At 39.6% G+C, this 22,136-nt stretch overlaps 1 protein-coding gene across 2 annotated transcripts in view; it reads left to right on the forward strand.

Moving 5' to 3' along the window:
• Positions 1-22,136, forward strand: part of LOC148317040 (V-type proton ATPase 116 kDa subunit a 1-like) — a 50,605-nt gene that overhangs the window by 25,491 nt on the left and 2,978 nt on the right. The window contains exons 14-21 of one of the 2 annotated variants that reach the window (XM_088283931.1): positions 196-286; positions 411-529; positions 1,373-1,589; positions 1,774-1,881; positions 2,875-3,075; positions 5,086-5,103; positions 7,597-7,714; positions 11,454-11,625. In XM_088283931.1, coding sequence (XP_088140057.1) covers positions 196-286; positions 411-529; positions 1,373-1,589; positions 1,774-1,881; positions 2,875-3,075; positions 5,086-5,103; positions 7,597-7,714; positions 11,454-11,625 — 1,044 coding nt within the window. The remainder of the gene's footprint in view (positions 1-195; positions 287-410; positions 530-1,372; positions 1,590-1,773; positions 1,882-2,874; positions 3,076-5,085; positions 5,104-7,596; positions 7,715-11,453; positions 11,626-22,136) is intronic. The other variant, XM_088283932.1, reaches the window with a different exon arrangement.

Below are 22,136 nucleotides of genomic sequence, written 5' to 3' on the forward strand. Positions count from 1 at the left end.
AGATAAGGGAAGCAGTCTTTTTTTCATTCCAGGTAGATAATTTACATATTTGGCAACAATTAGACAAATAACAGTAACATTGTCTTGTCTGCTCAGTTTTTTTCCCTCTAATGCATTGTTCTAATTTTGAATTATTTTAGGGAAGTGTCAATACAATAAAAAAAACAAATTATTCTTCTTACTGATGTGATCAAGGTTTGAAACGCTTGAAGGAAATGCAGTCTTACAGTTGGACCCGGCAATTCCTGGTGTGTTCAATGGGCCTTATCCGCTGGGAATTGACCCGGTAAAACACTCACCAAAACATAAACGACTAACCAGTTGATATCTTTTTTCCTGTCTTGTCATTGTAATTAGGGAGTTCAATGCTACAGTTTTGCTTATGTTCTATTCTGCTCTCATCTGTGTAGATATGGAACGTTGCCACCAACAAGCTGACATTCCTCAACTCATTTAAGATGAAGATGTCTGTCATCCTTGGTGTAATCCACATGCTATTTGGAGTGTCGCTCAGTCTTTTCAACCACCTGTAAGTATCACTGTCAGAACTACTGCTTTATTACCTTCACCAATCTTTGCTTTATTTGTCAGCAGGATTGGGTAAAAATTAGATGATGTGGTTGGTGGTGGTAATTTCCATTACATTAAGTTGCAAATTCATATAAGGATTTCGAAATAGGAATTTCTTTTGGTTTTCTTGCCATTTGAGTCACAAAGTAAATGTCCCTGAGCTACAGAGTATAACGTGTGGTTATACAAGAATATATTTTAGATTTTTGAACGGTCGCCAGTTGCGATTTCGCATGGCGCAGCCCAACTCACAAGTGAGTAACCAATCACAAGATACGTTCATCACCTTCAACATTAGGCCAGTGAGAGGGCCTTACTGTCATTAACTTGTGATCTGATTGGCTATTGCAACTGTCTATCAACTGTAAAAGCCCCTTGAGACACATAACAGATGCCCACACGACTGTATTGGAAGGCCTCGGACAAATAGTACGTGCTGCTGGAATTATGAAAACTGCCTGGCAACACGAGCTATCTGAATTCCGATTGGATTGAAACTCTAACCAAAAAATTCAACAATAGGATATAATATGACATTAATGTGAAGAATATGATCATGATTTAATGATTATGTTAGGCCGGCCAGCAGAGAAGGCCTTGAAGACCTTGACCGCCTGCCTACCACTGTTTCATGTGTGTGAATGTGAGTGTGTGTGTGTGAGTGTGTGCGTGCGGGGGGGTGGGGGTGTGCGTGTGTGTACACGCACACACACACACACCTACATGTTTCTATGCATTACACACACACACGCACACCCCTACACACATTTATGCTGTATCTCATATCTCTGTATCTGATCAGGTACTTCAAGAAACCTCTGAACATCTTCCTGGGTTTCATTCCCGAGATTGTCTTCATGTCCAGCCTGTTTGGTTATCTCGTCCTGCTGGTCTTCTACAAGTGGACTGCTTATGATGCATTCACCTCGAAAGATGCTCCCAGCCTGCTCATCCATTTTATCAACATGTGCCTCTTCAATTATAGTGATCCCACTACCAAATCCCTCTATGCGGGACAGGTTCTCTTTCCCTCATCCTCTTCTCCCTGATTTTTTTTTTTACCCTGCCGAAACATAGACACACTCACATTAGTCTGATCACACAGGAGAGACAAACAATTATCAAAAATAACTTCAGAGGAGAATGATAAAATTAGGATTGCGCAAACATCACAGTTTAACTTCTCTCTGTTTGAATCTATAGATGGGGATCCAGGTTTTGTTGGTGCTCATTGCCCTTGCATGTGTACCCTGTATGCTGGTTGTGAAAACTATTGTGCTTCGGCGTCAGCACCTGTGGAAAAAGCACCTGGTATGTCAATTTTGCCGCGCTTACAAACTTGAAACACTCTTCAAACTATTCTCCTTTGCAATATAACCTTTTTTTTTGCTTCTATTCTGTCTTTCAGTGTACGTTGTATTGTATAATGCGCTTGGTTGTTTTGCCATGATATGACATGATGCTTAAAGCTTGCCTTGGAAACGCTCTGAAAATCTTGATAGCAGTCTGGGGGCACCCTAAGAACAGATTACCTAAATTCTTCGTATTAGATTGTTGAACCTCCAAGAAGTAGTTTCACCTCAAGTAAATGCACTATTATCAGAAAAAAATAGTGACATTTTAAAGTACATGCATTTTAGTCATTTAATTGCGTTTTTCGTCTTTTTAATTTTAGTCCGGCTGACATTGCGTTCATCCCTGGCAAATCATATGCCAATAAATTAAATTAAAAGCGAGCATATATTTTCAACTCAAAGTTTAAAAAAATATCTACAGTATTATGAGACTGGTAAATATAATTATTATTTTTAACAATTATTCTTTAAGACTGGCGACCAATGGATGGTGTAGCTCACCTCTTGCCAGTCAGCCTGGTCCTATTCACCCACAACCCTGATGAGTACAGGTGGGGGGTGGGGCTGGGGGGTGGGTGGATGCGGGGGGAGATGTACATTGCTAACTAAACATTGATGAGCACCAAAAACTGTAAACTTATATTTTTTAAAGGTTTCTGACTACATTTCACAAATACTAGCTTTAAACTCCCAAAAGAGGTTCGACCGAAACAGCGAAAGGACTATTGTTTCTGGAAAAACAATTGAATATCAATCACTGATTGTGAATCCTAAACTATATCATCAGCAATCATCAGTGATATGCTTCGCTCCGTGACTATAGCTCAGTTGGAAACAAAACATTTCAGTTATCTGTTTAGGGTGCCATATTTACTTGACCAGCTATGTACAGCGTGCCAACTAAGGCTTGCTTTAAGCCCGACAAAGCTCTTGTGACTTTTGTATCTAGTCACAGAAGATGCAAGAAACCCCTGCAGAGAATCTAGAGCAATCTTTAGAGCGAACAGGCGTGTCCTCATCATGCACCGGACTCACCCAACAGGGCACGCAGAAGTTCGGAGGGGTGCGGGTGGGCAACGGGCCCACAGAGGATGAGGCTGGCATCATGGACCACGACCAGCTTTCCCAACATTCAGAGGAGGGAGATGAGGTAAGCGCATGAAATTACTTTTGACAGTCAATTATGATAAAATTTAATTTAAAGATGTATGGTATATATTTATTGAGGAGAATAATCTGCCCATACCTGTTTAACTTGTGACAGCAATTATACAGTGGAATCTCAACGGACTAAATGGGGAACTTACTTGTCCATTAGCGCAGGGGTGGGCAAACCTTTTGATTGGTGGGCCGCCATGAGTTCTAAAATTTGACACAGGGGCCGGGATGGATGGAGTGTTTTGGTATCCTATCCTATTTCATTTTAAATGAAAATGAACAAAAGCATTACAACAAAATATCTGTCTTTGACACGCCACAGTATTTAGAAAATAAAACATTAACAAGGTTTATTCATTTAATTTTTTTCAATGTAGCCCCCAGGCCGTAGTTTGCCCACAGAGATTTGTGCGTTACATCAAAGTACTTCTTTTCATGGCCTAAAAATTCCCAGACCAGTAGAAAATTCTTGTTAAAATAAAGCTTGATACTGTTTGAAAAGTTTCAAGGTTTACCCAAACTTACTATTTGTTGCATTTATGAGCCACGTTGTTCACAATTAATTTTTTCACTTTTCCTATGACTAGACACAGCGGATAAGTGCTTAACAAAAAACAACTGTACCAAAAATCATCATTCTTATTTTTTTTAATTTCTATGCAGATTTTCGTTGTTCGTTGACTCTCTGTCCCACAAACAACGGGAGTCCACTGCATACTAAGAACAAGTATTGCTATATGACAACTTACAATGTTGTATTCATTTACAAGCAACATCTTACTGCCCGGATGTGTTAATGCCATGAGCAGAAGTTTGGGAGCAAAACTCACATGAACCAGGTCAAATAAAATGTTAACTGGCTACTATTTTGAAAACATATGTTACAATAAATGAAATAGTCATTTTTTTCGCCAGGTTGAAAGCTACACCCAATAAAATGATGTAAATGTCACCACTTACGGGGTACTTAAATTGTATTTTTCACTGAGTACTTTTGTACTCTTACTCAAGTAATTATTTGGAGGACTACTTTTACTTGAGTTACATTATTCTAAATTACAGTAGTCTTACTTGAATAGAATTTTTGATTACTATATCCACATTTGCCACATTGTAGAATGTGGTTTGCACAATTATCCCACGAATGAGGGATAGTGTTTCATTCATTTTCAATTTAATGTAATAAGTCAATTTAATTCATTTTTAACTCCAATACTCAGTTGAAATGTAGATACATAAATTACTGTATGCAGATTATAACGTTCTCTCCTGGGTAGCAGGAGGAGATGGTGCAATGAGTGCTTTCAAATAGAAAGGGAGGCCTGTGGTGGACTAGAGCAGATAAGAGTCGGATTTTCCATTTCTGAAACATAAACACTGAGGTGTTTTTCATGAGAACCAGGGAATGGAATTTCTGAAAATACCACCCAGTTGACTCAGAGGTTTGGTGTCCCCCGGGTCTGATGCATACTACATCTGAGTGTTTGTGTTGTGATAACATATTGCATAACTGTGATTTAACAAGACTACATTCATCACAATTTTTCCAAGGCAGTGGTATTCCATGTACACCTGCTTATCAACAGGGGAAACGGGAGATTTTATATGGCCTTCAATTGCCAGTTACAAAGTTACTCAAAAATATCATAGTGGCAAACGCTCATAATATTACACAAACCTCAGTGACTATTTCCTAAATGCCTTTCAATCAAATGTGTTGTTTCAAATTCATGATTAATGTTAACAATTTCCTGCACTTGTCTTTACATTAACAAATGCTGATGTCTTAAGAGTTTTGTTTAGACTTGATGATCATGTGATTGTTGGGTTCGTGGGACAGAACAAAAAGAATGTAGCGTCATGGTTTTTTTATATCTATTCAGTATTATATTTATAGTCTATTCAATGATTATTATGAACGATAGTACGAAAAGCTACAGCATATTAGCACCCATTAGTTACCAAACTTTGACTTAATCTTTTACCTTTGCTTACTTTCAAGCATGCAGAGGAAGAGCCGGTAAGAGACTGTGTAGTATTTCAGCATGCTTGAATGCTGTCTTGCGGATCTCTGTTATTGTGATATGTGTTTATTAGAGATTTTATTTATTGTTTTTGTATATATTTATTTGTGACTAGAAATTAGTATAACTTTTGTCTGGACTGGACATTTGACGCTGTCCTTAATGTCTCAGTGAATAACACAAAAAGTTTTTGTCCTAGTTGATCTGTTATGTATTTTATCTCCACATTAATATGTCGACAATTCCATTAAAGGACATAAATAGATGAAACACGGCTTAAACCTATGCCTCGTGATATCCTCGTCAAGCGACAGCATTAAGTAAAAAAAAAATACCTTGAGGGACACCATATTTCTCCTTATAGTTCGCCAATAAAAGATTCAATTTTCTTTTTTTATTTTTTTTTTGGGGGGGTGTGGGGGGGTAAAAAGCATTTAAGTCTATAAAAATGTCTATGAGAGTCCAAGCATAATTTGCATTCCCTCCAACAAATTTTGATCCACTGTGTCCAAAGACTGCCCTTAATATTAAAACAGAAAGCTTCCGTGCATCTATACAGAACCTGAGGTCCTTTGCAACCTTTACTGACCAATGACCAATCTTAGGACTATGATGGGACCAAAGGCCAGAATTTCTTTTTCTCGTACTATAGGAATTCAAAAACTCAATTGATATAAAAAATCTCTTGAGTTGCTTTTAAAAATGGGAGTAGAGAACTGGTCTATAATTAATATGACTCATGAAGTTAGTTATTTTTCAATGATTTCTTTTACATATTCATTGAATTATATATGATGAATGAGTTATTAGGACAACTTACAGATCTGAGATCGGATTTTCAAATCTAATTTTTTATTATTTTGGTAGTTTTGTTAACTATAGCCTGGGTTTGAATTGTTTTTGCCTATATGTGCCTTGTGATTGGCTGGTGACCGGTCCATGATGGACCCCGCCTGTCACCCAAAGTCCGATTCAGTGTCAGATTCCTTAACCGTTTCCATTTGGTGTCAAATGTCACTATTTTTATTCTACGTCCCTCTTTTTCCTCCTTGTCGGTGTAAGCTATAGCTGATCAACTTCAAATGCTCTACCATATCGTTAGCATCTTGTATCTCAAAGACCATCAACCTTAATATGTTTTTCCATTACATCAGACTGGCCGGTTTTGTTTTCCCTAGCCACTTACATTGGAGACCCATTGAATGAGAACAATGAAGCTACTTCCATGAACTCAATTCCATGAGTCCAAGAACAAAAGACAAGCATGGAAAGAGGAAACCCGGCCACCACCAAGCCAAATTCAGCAACAGTGCCATAGAGCCATAGCCCTTCCCACTTTATACAGGAAAGGCTTGTCTTGTTCCAGGATGGAGTGAATGGAGGGACAATACACAAACATGTCCAGCTCTATGATCCTGCTGTACAAACAGACTCAGACAGACTTTGCTCCAAAACTAAGACACGCAGTTGCATTTCTTTTATCCCGGTTGAATTATTTGTACATTAAACATGTCAATTTATACATTTGACCTTAAACCAGGAAGATGGACTGAACTCACACACACAAATTTTTAAAAATTAAGCAGTTTCTTGTAGGGACTGGTTTAATCACAGACCAAACAAGCAACATTGTTCTTAAAATCAGCGCTCCTCAGCTTGAAAAAAACAACTTTGTAATTGGCTAGAATGTAAAATTTTGTATTTAGACCTTGAAATAACAATGGGAGTGCATTTATAGGCAAAAAATATGTAATAATGAACAGTGATGTTTAGTACATTACGGCGACACAAACGGTACCTTAGATTTCTACAGGACCTTCCAAGGGACATTTTTTAAACAAGAATAGAAAATTCTATTTTACTCATACTGCTGCCCTTTTATACAGTAGTTCCAAATTTATTAGAACGTTATTACCCATAGGAAATCTTGGGTTCATTTCTGTACATGAAACAAGTATTTGTCTCGTTACATTTGGCGTAATTCTAATACAGCATTACCAAAAAAGAACATCATGCCAAATAGTAAAGCATGATGGTGGTAATATGATGATCTTGGGTTGCTTTGCTTCTTTGAAGAATTGGCAATGTCCTGATCTGACGGTTTCAGGCTTGTCAGGACCTACTTGTGCTTAAAATACACACGGACACGTACTAAGGGATCTTATACATCTTATATTCCATGCATTGGTTTAGTTCATTGTACTTACTCCTGAATCCACAGAAAAACGTTCACCAAAGAGCATGTCTGTATGTGGTTCGTTTGCACTCTTACCCTAATTTAGCGGAGTAACATGCTATCTCGTGTGCATGGAAAAAACATTGCATGAAGTTTTTTCTGGTTAAAGTGTGTATAAAGACAAACACTTGCCGTTGCAAGGCAAACAAACCTAGACTGTCTGACTTTGGTAAATTACCACCAAAAGTAAACCTTGAATAATTACAAACATAATTATATAATTTGCATGCTAATCACCTTTTCTCTCCCCCAGTTTGACTTTGGTGATGTGGCAGTCCATCAGGCCATCCACACTATAGAGTACTGTCTGGGATGCATCTCCAACACAGCCTCTTATCTCCGTCTCTGGGCCCTCAGCTTGGCTCATGCACGTGAGTAACAACACACATCACCAACTTTATCCAAAGGTGTCTGGATAAAATCAAAATACGATCGCTGTATGGTGGAAAACAGAAAACTCAGTTCACTTTACAACAGGCAGCAGTTCAGCATAAATCTTCAAAAAAACAAGCCACTCTCAGTTTGTTTTCTGTCAAACAAATAATGAAACGAAGAGCGTTAGACATTGTGTTTTTAAAACAACCACATAATGTTTCCTTTAAGTCTGCCAGCAAAAAGCTCAAACATTGTGAAACATAGAAGCGCGTTAATGAATAGCATCTTTGTGGCAGTGTTATAATGAAAGATATAAAGAATTTTGAATAACAGATGTTAGAGCACAAACGGTGCAGTAACACATGCAGACACACAACACGACATTACTCACACGCATATATCCTTTATCATCCATAAAAAAGACAAATGTTACTGCAGATAACAGAGTCTCAGATTTTGAAGTTCTTTGAAGGTGAGGCTGAAATGGATAAATGACACTTCCTTCATTGTAATATGGATAGATCAGTTGAGATGCGTCTATTTTGCACTATGAGCGTGGTCACAGAAGAAATTAGAATTGTATAGTGATAATAATAATAATAATAATAATAATAATAGTATTATATCAGATTTGTATTGCACATTTCTGTCCACTCAAAGACGCTTCACAGCGGATACATTATTTGTCCAGTCAGACATTCACACTCTGGTGGTGGTAAATTTTACTCTGTAACCACAGCTGCCCTGTGGCAGGCTGACAGAAGCGTGGCTGCTAGTGTGTGCCTACGGCCTCTCCGACCACCAGCAAACACTCACACCCAGCCGTACTCCAGTGTGAATAATACTCGAGGAGAGGTTGGTGATATGGCTTGCCCAAGGACACGACACATGACTGTTGATGAGCAGGAATTGAACACTATAAAATACGGTTACTGGACGACGCAATCTTCCTCTGAGCCATGGCCGCACATTACTTAAACAAAAATAATTTTCGTTAAAAAAATTAATAAATAAATAAATAATAATAATAATAATAATAATAATGAAAAAAATCTTTAAAATTTTACGTTAAACTCTTTTCTAGAAATACGATCTGGATTTTGTTGTGTCTGTTGATTTTTTTTGTGCATTCATTGAGAAAATTATTATTATTATTACTATTAGGCGCACCTGTATATAAGCCACAGCAACCCTTTTGGGGGGAAAAACGATATACAAGCCGCACCAGGCTTTAAGCCGCAGTTTTCTATGTTGAACAAAAAAATAGTTGTTTACTGCAAACAATTTTGTACTGTGAATGCATTTAAAGATACATAAACAGATTCTTAAAACAGTGCCTTTTAACACTGCAACAACTTTGAGAATTAAAACAGAACATACCCAAGAGAAAAAAAACCTACATTTATTTAGTGTATTTTCTGAACAATAGAGTGCACCTGCCGGTGAAAGAAAAATCCACAGAAAAGCCGCACTTTTGGATTAGCTATTTGGTTCTAAATCTAGGAAAAAATACGGTAATCATAACTGTGAGCACATCTATATAGGCTATTCCAAAAGTTGTTGATAGGTTTGCGGTCAGGGCTGTAAATTGACTTTACAGATTGGCTTTTACACTGCTGATCAGGATAGTTCCTTGTGGTTCTGTTAATGTATTTATTAACTTCACGAAAGAAAAATGATAATTAAAAAAAGAAAAAGGAAAAGAAAAACTGTCACTGAAATCACATCTTACGTTCATAAAACTAACTATAATAACAGTGAAAGTCAGTTAAGATCACACATGAGCTTTTAGGTGTCGTTTTCCATGTATTGATTTTGGTTGTGAGAATTGTAGTTAATTACATAATAGTTGCTTTTTTTTTTCTTGCACTTGACAATAATCCTGATTTTTTTTAAAAATACTCCATATACTAAAAAAAGTTCTAAAACCAATACAAACTATTTGAAAATGAAGCATTTTCCCCAAAATGTAATTTATTAAAAACTAGTGAACTTGCTTTAAAAACTAATTATCACTAACTGAATTAAAAAAAATAAGTCGAAACTAAATGAAATCCTAAATTATGATAACCCTGTTCCTAAGAAAGTATACTGGGGCTCGTTGGTTTACAACGGTACCAACATACAAGGATTGACAATAGGGCTGGGTGGTAAACCGAAAATTTACCGTTACTGAAATTTAATACAATGACCGACATAATTTTGCCCATGTCGGTAAATTCGGTGTTTAAAAAAAAAAGAAGTGTTTTCTGTCTGCGGCTATGTTGATGCCCCTTTAAGACGGCTACAGCAGCTGTAGTCACGTGACTCCACCCAGCTGAAAAAAAAAAAACAGACGACGCGGTCGTAGCTGGCGATTCAAATCAAGAAGCGGCTGACACGGCTGAAGTTGAAGTAACGTTAGTTGAAGTTGTTCCTGTTGCGCTTGTCCCGAAAAGAAATTCGACATCGGCCGTTTGGAAATGTTTTGGGTTCCATAAAGACGATGTTTGAGCAAAAGAACACAAACTTTAAAGTGCGTCGTAAGCACCCAAAACAGCGCGTCCAACCTTTTCTTTTTCACCACCCACAAGACAACCATGCAGTGCTAAAAGTTCAAAGGGAGAAGCAAGGTTCGACCAGTGACAACAGCCCATAACGGAGGCGACACCATAAGAGAGAACGTCTCAGAGGTGGACGCGATAGCCTAGCACATAGCTAATGATCTAGCTCCTCTAGTTACAGTGGAGCACACAGGATTGTAACGCCTCATGAAAGTAGCCAACCAGAGGTACGCAAATATCCCAATATGGACAACATCTGGACGGGAGCTTTGACATGTCAAGCATTTTGCATCCACATCCGACTTGTGGTCGAGTCGCAATATGGATCCCTGTATGAGCCTGACTGTGCACTACATAGACTACAAGTGGCGACTGCGCACCAGAGTACTCGAGACGGCACATTTTCCCGGTGATGCACGCTTATTTATTTGCATTGACTTTTTTCCCATTTTATTTAGCATTTTATTTGCTGACCACACTAGCTCCTTTGCACATGGCATTATTTATATTGTTTACAAGAGACCTTTACACAAATCTTGGCCTTTGCACATGGCATTCCAGCACCTTGGCGCAATCTATTTGCAGAAAAGATTTTGGGAGAGGTACTCCTTTTCTCCTGTTCTTTGTGACATTGATCAAGTCTTGCAAAGCAAGCTATTTGGAATGTTTATACAAATGATTTTTGTACTTTTATCTTTCATTGAAAGTAATGTGTACCAGTTTGTCAATAAAAAAACTGTTAATATGCATTTCCTGCATTTATTTTGATTTTGGTCCACGGGCGGAAATTTATTGTGCATTTATCGTTATCGAGGTAAAATTGCTTGATTTATCGCAGTATTGATTTTAGGTCATATAGCCCAGCCCTAATTGACAGTTACAAACAACGAAGAACAAATGACCTAGTTGGTGCACCATCTTAAGAATACACCATCAACCACGTGCATAACGATAACAAGACAACACGCTCAGTTACCGCTGTACTTACAGACATGCTTTTCATACAAATATTTACTTTAATTATGTACTGTGTTGGAATAGGTCAGTGAATTAGAAACAGAACTCCATTGTAAACAGACGATCAGCTGTATAGTAGATGTACCGGAAGAATGTAGTGCACTTCTTTAGCACTTGAATCAAACTATTACAACTGATTGTTTGTTTCCATTTATTTGTATCTGTATGTTTTCAGAGCTGTCAGAGGTGCTCTGGTCCATGGTAATGCACCTGGGTTTGTCCTCTCGGAGTGGGGGCGGTTTCTTTGGCCTCACAATCATCTTTGCAGCGTTCGCCACCCTCACGGTCGCCATTTTGCTCATTATGGAGGGGCTGTCTGCGTTTTTGCATGCACTGCGTCTTCACTGGTGAGAAACACAAACATTCACAAGATGTGCCCATGTTCATGACCACATTTCAGCGTTCCGCGTATCTCTTAAGCCTGTACAATGAATCCTACATTGACAAAAAACATGCACAGGAAGCTGTCATTTTTCACCTCTTGAACCAAGTATCTCTGCCAGAGAGCAGCTTGACAAGTACATGAAGAATGAACGGAACATAAAACATTCCTGACCCAAAGTGGTTTACCAAACTGTGAGCTCAAGGGACTGAAAATAACTGAAAGCTCGTTCCAGATCCATCGCCTCCTTGCACCATCTCCGTCATGCCGATACAACCTGCTCCATTGAGTACACACAGTCAAACATTTGCCCATTAGAGTACATTATCAACACTGCTGGAATGTAAAGGATTGCCCGGAGCATAAGGACAATTAATAATTACTACTATAAAATACTTGGAACAGTTGGGCAAACCTTTAAATTCTTTATGTACAACAGTTTTTTTTAGTTCGGGAGTAGACTATCTAGCTATCTATCTAGCTAGAAGGGCTGAACAATCAGAATAGAATTAGAATGGAATTTTCGATTCACAAAGGCTCTTCATTTCAGTCAGTTGGTATTTTTTATATAAAAATTGTATAGATACATTGTATATATTTCATATATTATGCATGTTTCATTATGTACTTAAATAGCATCTAGATAAGTTAGAATTAGAATTAGAAATCCCTTTATTGTCATTGTACTCAAGTGTGCAACGAGATTAGAGGGCTCCCCTCTCCAGTGCAATACAACAATAATACAGACAAATATATAAATTAGATAAATAAATAAGAGAGTGCAATGGAATTTAGTACTGAATAGTGTTTATAAAAACACATCACAATGCTGTTCTGCAAGGTAAGGGTGTTCTTGTGTGTGTGTGAGAGTTCAGAATGGAGATGGCTCTCGGAAAGAAACTGTTTCTCAGTCTATTGGTCCTCGATTTGATGCATCCGTAGCGCCTGCCAGAGGGCATCAGGACGAACAGGTGTGAGTTTGGGTGGGTATTGTCTTTGACGATGTTGAGAGCCTTTCTGAGGCACCGGGCGGTGTAGATGTCCGATAGTGAGGGGAGAGGGCAGCCAATAATCCTTTGCGCTGTTTTGACTGTCCTCTGGAGCCTCACTCTGTCCGCCTCAGTGCAGCCGCTGTACCAGGTGGAGACACAGTACGTCAGCAGGCTCTCGATGGACGAGTGGTAGAAGGCTAGCAGCAGCTTCCTGTCCAGGTTGAATTTCCTGAGGACTCTCAGAAAGTGCAGACGCTGGCGGACCTTCTTTACCACTGCTGTGGTGTTGCAGTATTGGTGAAATAGGTCCGCGCAGGAACCTTAGAACGTTCCACTCATTTTCACATTGAAGTGAATGTCGGCGTAAATGTGACCATGTTTGTTGTACTTCCACCGACGTAGTTAGCATTGTGTGACATTTGCGACCTACTGTTGAAGTGGTAGTCCACGACACGCTTTCCGTCTGGTGCATACTTGAAAACTGAATTACTTCCAAACACTAGACATGAAGTTTGGTGGAGCTTCTTCCGCTTCAGGTATGCTTTATAGCAGGGGTCTTCAATCCTGTTCCTCAAGGGCCGGTGTCCTGCCCGTTTTCCACCTCTCCCTGGTGGAACACACCTGAGCGATCGTTATCTAGCTTCTGCAGACCTTGCTGATTATCTGATCATTTGAATCAGCTGTGTTGCAGCAGGGAGAGATGGAAAACCTGCAGGACACCAGCCCTCGAGGAACAGGATTGAGAACCCCTGCTTTATAGCCATGTTGCAACCGGTAGCGAGCTTCTCGTGCAGCTTGAGCCAAAATGAATGTGGGAGGGGCAGTAACGTACACTGAATGGGTCTGCGCTCGCCAATCCAGCAGCAGAAGCCAGCGTTGCTCCTCATCATCATAACATTTTGCGTATTGTTCAATCCAGTGCGCACACCGAACCGTGACCACTGTATCGAACGATTCAATACAGATACACGTATCGTTGCACCCCTAATGTTTACATATCATTGTTTTATGAAACATGACGTGACAAAATTTTAGATGGGCTAAAATAAGGTCGATTTTGCAGTGCACATGGATTTTGGCTTATTTGATCGAGGCGCAGCTAGCCAGTTTTGGACGTGCATGGTGGACGTCATGGTCTTTCATAAATATGCCACTGGCGTGGGACAATCCCTGTGAATAATTGTTGAAAGAAATTCATTGAACGGATTGTAATTATTATCATTTTAAGCATGTTGTAATAGCATCCCTGTCATTATTGTGTGTGTGTCGACGGTGTGGGCCACCTCGGACTGGGACCATTTATGGAATAGAGAGCCAAGGTATTGTATGTATGGTGGAGTAGTGTTTAGCACGTTTGCCTCGAAAAAAAAAAAAAAAGATCCCTGACCCTATGTAATCAGAGTCCATGCATACACCCCCAGTAAAAGAATGCTGTAGAATGTTACTTGGCTAATAAATCAGAGGCTTATCAGCTCAACAGGTATCTGCAGCTTGTTTCTTCAGGCTTGCCATATACTGGACATCTTTGATCCTGCATGTCAGTCCATACATTACACTCCTTGTAGGAGAATGCTCCTTGGTTAATAAAGCAGCAGTGTGTCAGCTCAACAGGTATCCGCTAAGGTTAAAAAGAGTCCTGGAGTATTTTTCGCAGATATGAGTGAATGGAAATAGTTGTGCTCGGAGTTAACAGCAGTCAACATTGACCCTCTGCTTTGGTGCCTGCTCTTCGCACGCACACGCTGATGAGTTGTCTGCACACATGCACACGTATAGACACAAGAGACTACAAGGCCAGAGTGGTGGGTGTAAGGCACAAGAGTTTTTCCATCTCCACAGATGTGTGGGGCGGCAGATGAGAGGATCTCTCATTTCTTTCCACATTTTAAGTGTTGCCCTCTCACGGCTCTGGGAGACCAAATATTTGCCATGGCTTGGAGACATTCCTGGGCAGCTCCCCTCACTTGCTGAAGCCAGGAATGAGAGGGAATTGACGCCCCACTCTTAATGTTTTCCTTCCAATTGAAAACATGACATTTATGATAATAGGAACTTAAATTTACAGTATTTTATGCTTTTCAAGGGACCCATGGGCGGTTTCTATGCACAAATCTATTAGAAAATGGATGTCAACTGTTCAAAATTGCCCAAATCACTGTATAGATTGATCAAATGTGATTCTACATTGCAAATTTGGTATTAATTCAACACCATTCTATGTTATTTTAACACCCGTAAATTGTCTAGATGCATCTACAATATGCAGTGTTTAACATTGACTAAAGTGTTAAATGTTCAACACCCAGTGGTGTGTTAGAGCAACAAAAATAGTGTTGACAGTGCAGTAATAATGACACTATTGAGTGTTTTGATTAACACGAGTGTTCATGCCAACACTATATAGTGGGGGTTAAAAAATACTCCAAAACACATTACCATCCATCCATTTTCTGATCCGCTTATCCTCAAGAGGTTTGCGAACACGCTAGCAGTAGGAGCAGTACACCCTGGACTGGTTGCCAGCCAGTCGCGACAAAATTTCAATTAAAAACACTTTTCTTTTGCTAAATACATTTCAGACACCTCACATAAAACAGCGGTAGTGCAAAATGTGTGTTCTATCATTATTTTCATGTGAAAACTTCCCAGAATTCCAATTAAAAGTCAGGCCAAAATAACAACGGTAAACAAATCCTTCTCAATTCTAAATACATTCAGGTAATCGTCAGAGCCCACAGTAATAACATTGGTGGCCAAAAGAAATGCCTTTTCGTCATGAAGATGTTAACAATTTTCCTGAAAGTAGGGAAGTAATTTTCAGTACGGAGACATGCAAACATTTCATTTTGGCACTCAGTTCTGTAATTTTTCCACCCAAGAAATAGTGGCAACACAAGACATTACATATTTGAGCTCAACACCTGTACTGGATAGTGTAACATCGCTCTGTGTGTGAAGATTTTCATCATTTTGAATACTTTCACAACAGGCTGGTTCACCTAACATTTGATCATGGACATGTATTCCTGTTGGCTGTTCAGATGTTGAGAGGTATTGCAGAGTCTTTGGGCCACCTTCAAAATGACATGGCATCAAATCAGACAGAAGAATATGGACACAAAACAATTAACATTACATCCTCAAGTCCATTTCCTGTAGGCATACATGACCAAATGAGAAAACCTGGAGGTTTTTTTTTTCCAACTCAGTACTCACATAAGTAGGTGAGTCATTGTCTTCCAGAATGGGGAAGATTGTGGCAATATTACGGACATTTCACATGAACACAGCGTGTAGTCTGGCTTTCGCCCAAAGTCAGATGGGATAGGCTCCAGCACCTTCGCTCGACTCTGTAGAGGTTAAGGGGTGTTGAAGATGACACACAGATGGCACTTGCTATCCAATTCTTTCTAGGACAGTTGGCTTTTTATATAATTATATTTACATGTTACATTTGGGAAAACTGACAAATGACGCTCATTAGACTGAATGGAGTAATCTGCGCTTCTCATCGGTCCCCAAAAAGTCACATGCAAGTTGTCATTCTAGCTGCCTACATCTGCTTCAACTAAAACACGTTAAATTCCATGTTAATGAGCCTGATTGGCCGTGCAGCCCATGTGACCACGTGCATTACATGAAATATAACTAATGGCCGATCTGTTTTTAACAATATAAAATAGAAAACTCAAATGAAACCCTTTTTTCATCACACACCCTTATGTGAAAGTTTTTCTTACCTTAACGAAGTTTGAGTCTCAAGAAAATGGTCTCGACTCTAACCAGTCAAGTTCAATCGTTATGTTAGGGCATGGTTTAAATTTCAAATAAGCACCAATCAGGGTCAAATCCAGGTGACACCCCAGTTAACAACATATCAGTGTTACATTCAAGACTATGGTCTATTTTATTGCTGAGTATTGTTAATGCAACACAACATTCTGTATATAACAGTGTCCCCGAACGTTTAACACTGGCCTAGTTGAAGTGTGCCATGACTCATCTTCAGAAAACTGATGACCCGTGAATGGTTGTTACTTGCGCCTTGAGCAACTGTTATGTGTTTCTTAGTTGACAGGAAGTGACAAAATGGCCACCCCTGAAATCGCTAAAAATTAGTTGATTTTGATGTTTAACTCATATTTCACAAATGCAATATAATTATAATGCTGTTTATGGACTAGTGGAGGTGCACGGAACACATTATTGTAAAGAAAGGTAGTATTTGGTTGACTTCATTTGTAAGAGAAATTGTGCTTTTCAGTTACAGTCCATCCATCCATCCATCCATTATCTGTACCGCTTCTCCTCACTAGGGTCGCGGGGGGGTTGTTGGAGCCTATCCCAGCTATCTTCGGGCAGTAGGCGGGTGACACCCTGAACTGGTTTCCAGCCAATTGCAGGGCACACACTCATACCTAGGGGCAATTTAGAATGCTCAATCAAGCTATAATGCGTGTCTTTGGAATGTGGGAGGAAACCGGAGTACCCGGAGGAAACCCACGCAGGCACGGGGCGAACATGCAAGCTCCACACAGGAAGGCCGGAGCCGGAATCGAACCCACGCCCGCTGCTGTTTCTCATTGTGAGGCCATCGTGCTAACCAGTCGGGCCACCAAGCCGCCCTTTTAAATGTCGTGTCATGTCATTATCCACATCGCTTATCCTGTACAGGGTCGCGGGAGGGTGCTGGAGCCTATCCCAGCTGTCTACGGGCGAAAGGCGCACTACACCCTGAACTGGTTGCCAGCCAGTCACAGGGCAGACATAGACACCGTCACTGAGTGGGAACTGAATCCACGCTGCCCGCACACAACCTCAGGCGAGTGTACCACCACACCATCAGTGACTCAGTTAAAGTCAATCTAATTAAAAATCTAAAGTTTCTTCACTCATGCCATTTTTATCAGAAGTGTCAGATCTTTTCTTGCCGACCGGTTTGTAACGTTTGAGGTCTTTTCCTGTATAGTAGATTGACTGCAGTTGTTCACCAATGAGGTGACTCCAATGAGACTACATTATTTTCATCACGGAGAACAGCTGCCTAGAAAGATTCTCAGCTAACAAAGATCATGGTAGCATATAGTTCAATGAAGCAGCTGATGTGCTGTATTATGGGATTAGCATGTGTCATCCGCGCTTCACATCTTTCCTACTTAAAAAGATAATGTTGCATGTTAGAGAATTTGGAGAAGTACATGTTGCCCAGTATACTTTGCTGAAGTCACAATTATCATATTTGACCGTAATCATGCCTCTCTGATGTGTTATTTTTACAGACATAGTGTGGTAGTGGTGTCGTTTAAACTTGTATATAATTAATTACTGTTAATTCAACAAACAATATAATATAATCCAACTAGGTATGAGTGTGAGTGCATGAAATATGATGATAACCACCACATGTATCAGCGGAGCGCATAATCTGTCCTAATGCATTTCAATCAAATACACTCAAATCACGTTACACCACCCGCACCACAATTTAGACCTGCTTTTGGATTTTCTAAAGTGCAGTTTACTTTCTGTCATCAAATTGTCAGGTCGGAACAATGGTGCAATGCGGTCTCCAAAATTTCCAAACACGGTAAACTAGACTTGCCAAGGCACAAAGATTAAGATGCGCCAGTTTTTATGCCGAGTACGCATGGGGTGTCTAGGAAAATGAGAGTTATAATATTAGTGCTACAAAATCACGTGTAAATTTGTGTAAAATATAAGAAAAGCACAGGTTCTTAGCTATTTATAAATATTTACCGTAGATATATATATATATATACCTTTGCTCAGTGATTCTAAACTGATGGGTCAGGACCCAAGAGTAGGTGGCAGATAGGTAGTCAACATTAGCAGAGGGTCCTCAGTTTACATTGGTACAGACGTACGACATTTCATTGTTATTGACATCAATGTTAAGTATACATTTTGTATTTGCATTTATGTTCATTATCAGTTTCTTGTTCAGAAAGGTCCTTTGAATATGTAGCCTAAGCCTATGTGGACTATCAGTACTTAAAATATGATACACATTGATACAAGTTTTTGAAGATTATTTTCTTTCTTCTTCTTTTCTTAATTTATCTTAATGCCTATTAAAGTGGGTCGAGACTTAGCTACAATAGGAAAATCTTGGTCCAACTGTTGAGAACCGATTCCTGAGATCAGGTGCGCTCAAGTCCGGTCTTCGTGATCCCCTACCCATTCTGGGTACCCCTGCCTTAGCCCATTCAGAATCTCCCAAATTACATTTCTGAATAGACAACATGTTGCCATAATTGCTGTTTCTGGCATTTCAAAAATGTTTACGTGACCGCAAAATTTCTCCCAGCTGCCTCTCATTTTGTCTGCGTTACGCCAGCACTTCTTGCCTTTCAAAAGTGGTATTGAAAGAGGAAAAATATCATCCACCATAATTCACATCAGGTCTGACAAATCACATTTCGTGCTAAATTTAGCCATTAGCATATCACTGCCGTAGAGCCAACTTCCTATGTCACAATTTGGGAAATGTAATATTTTTCCATATACGTATATACTATTAGTTAATCCACGTGTGGGTGTAAATTTTACGAACCATTGAATCTAAAGTGTTGAAAAAGGCTTACACTCTTTGACAAGCAATATTGGCTTAACAAACGTGCCATTTATGAAGTCTTCTGAAAAGTGATGACTTTAGCAGAGGTACGAGGATTCTGCCCGACACTCGTGATATACTCCTCCCAGAATTAACTGTTTGGCAATTTTGTCCATTTGGCAAAATGCAAACCAGGGTCTGGCCCAGTTCTTAACAGTAGCTTCCACGTGTTTGTGTGACCAATCAAGTTTGCTTCTTTTTTTTTTGCATGCACAAATTCAACTCAACCTAAATCAGATCAACTCAACTTAAATATATGTCTCTTTAAAACAACTACAGAAGCATACAAAGTACAAATCATACATAAAAAAACAAGACAGTTAAAATAATATGATAATTAATAATATAAAAACAATAAACACAACAAACACAAAATGCAATTTTTTATGCTGATTTGAAAGCATTAAGACATAACGGAAGGTCATTCCAAAGAGGGGGGACTGGCAATGGAAAAAAAAATTGCTCCCTTCTGATGCTCCACTTTGTCGCCTGTACGTACAGTAGTATCTAGTCCTCTGACCTGAGGCAGGTACGTAGCAGTCGATGAGCTCAGAGAGGTAATTTGGGGGCCAGATCATTGAAAGACTGAACTCTAATCAATGTTCTAGGGCTGGGCGATTAACCGAAAATTTACCGTTACCGAAATTTATTAGAATGACCGACATCATTTTGCCCATGTCGGTAAATTCGGTGTCTAAAAAAAAAAAATGAAAAAGGAAAGTCTTTTCTGTCTGCGGCAATGTTCATGCCTCTTTAAGTCTGCTCCAGCGCATGTAGTCACGTGACTCAGGCGCTGTAGAAGAATGTAAACACAAGACGCGTTCGTAGCTGGCGATTCAAATTCAGAAGCGGCTGACACGGCTAAAGACGAAGTAACGTTAGTTGAAATTGGTCTTGTCGCGCTTGTCCCAAAAAGAAATTCGACATCTGTCGTTTGGAAATGTTTTGGGTTCCATAAAGACGATGTTTGCGCAAAAGAACATGAACTACAAAGTGCGTCGTAAGCACCTGAAACAGCGCGTCCAACCTTTTCTTTTTCACCACCCACAACACAACCATGCTGTTGACTTGGAGCTTGTGCTAAAAGTTCAAAGTGAGAAGCAAGGTTGGACAAGTGACAACAGCCCACTAACGGAGGCGAAACCATACGAGAGAACGTCTCAGTGGTGGACGGGATAGCCTAGCACATAGCTAAAGATAGAGCTCCTGAAGTTACAGTGGAGCGCACAGGATTTAAACGCCTCAGGAACGTAGCCGACAAGAGGTACGAAAATATTTGCCGCAAACAGCACTTCCCGATATGGACAACATCGGGACGGGAGCGGAGACATGTCGAGCATTTTGCATCCACATCCGACTTGTGGTCGAGTCGCAACATGCATCCCTGTTTGAGCCTGAAATGTGCAGTACATAGACGACAAGTGGCGACTGCGCACCGGAGTACTCGAGACGGCACATTTTACTGATGAAGCACACGCGTTTGTTTGGCACTGGCATTCCATTGATTTTTTTTTTTTTCATTTTATTTAGCATTTTGTTTACAGGCGACTAGTGCCTTTGCACATGGCATTATTTATATTGTTTACAAGATACCTTTACACAAATATAAGCATTTGCAAATGGCATTACACCATCTCGGCACAATCTATTTGCAGGAAAAGATTTTGTGAGAGGTACCCTTTTTTCCTGTTCTTTGTGACATTGTTCAAGTCATGCAAAGCAAGCTATTTTGAATGTTTATTCAAATGATTTTTGTACTTCTATTTTTCATTGAAAGTAATGTGTACCAGTTGGTCAATAAAAAAAAGCAGTTAATATGCATTTTCTGCATTTATTTTGATTTTGGTCCTCAGGGGGGATTTATCGTGCATTTATCGTTATCGAGGTAAAATTGCCCAATTTATCGCGATATTGATTTTAGGTCATATCGCCCAGCCCTACAATGTTCCCTCTAATTTTTCATGTGTCTGAGCAGACACACAAGCTCCCTGAGCACACGCTCCCTGAGCAACATCAGATGTGCACGCTGTGGCCACACACCAGTATCACACCTGCAAATGAATTACATGTAGTGGAAACCCTGCCCATAAATTATCTAATAGTAACAGCATTTAATGATTAATATATGTCACTAGAATATGCACAAATCTGATTTAAATTTTACCTTATTGTCCCCGTCTGTCCTTCTTGCTTTTGCTACTTTGGCTTCGCAACATGTTTTGCAGAGTAAACCTTTCTCACTCGAAAAGGAAAAAATCTCACTCAGTTTCACCGCTTGTTCTTCTATTTTCACATACTCCGACAGCCATTCCATCTTAAAAGAACCACATTTCTTTTTTACTTTGGCTTGATGAGTGGATGCGTCACTGACCGTTCGTTTCGCCATGATAAGGGGTTATCATCTGCGTCTCTTAACTCCGCTGCACTGTTGTTAGCTAGCTAACCTGCACGGCGCATATGGGCAGGGCACATTCGCGACGTTCTGCTCCGATTGGCTGCGTAGCCGTACACGAACTGTACGGCATTATTGGCTGGACACCTGTCACTAATTAACTTACATTGCAAAATGGTACAAAATATATATATATATAACTGGTCTAATTAACTAGATTATATCAGTTATAAAATTAGATATTAAGTAATGCGTTTCTGTTTTATTTTATTTTGTGCGCTGCATAGACGTTCTTGTGCGCTGAGTGTGTGCAAGCAGTGCGCGATTGCGCACGCGCGCAGCTTAGAGGGAACATTGACTCTAATATATACTGGAAGCCAGTGAAAGAAGCTCAGAATTTGAGTTTTGTGTTCCTTCCTACAAGCTCCAGTTAGGAGGCAAGCAGCAGCATTTTGGAC

Source organism: Idiotropiscis lumnitzeri, chromosome 20, assembly GCF_059441095.1.
Source record: "Idiotropiscis lumnitzeri isolate Australia: NSW breed Sydney's pygmy pipehorse chromosome 20, RoL_Ilum_1.0, whole genome shotgun sequence".
NCBI lineage: Eukaryota > Metazoa > Chordata > Actinopteri > Syngnathiformes > Syngnathidae > Idiotropiscis > Idiotropiscis lumnitzeri.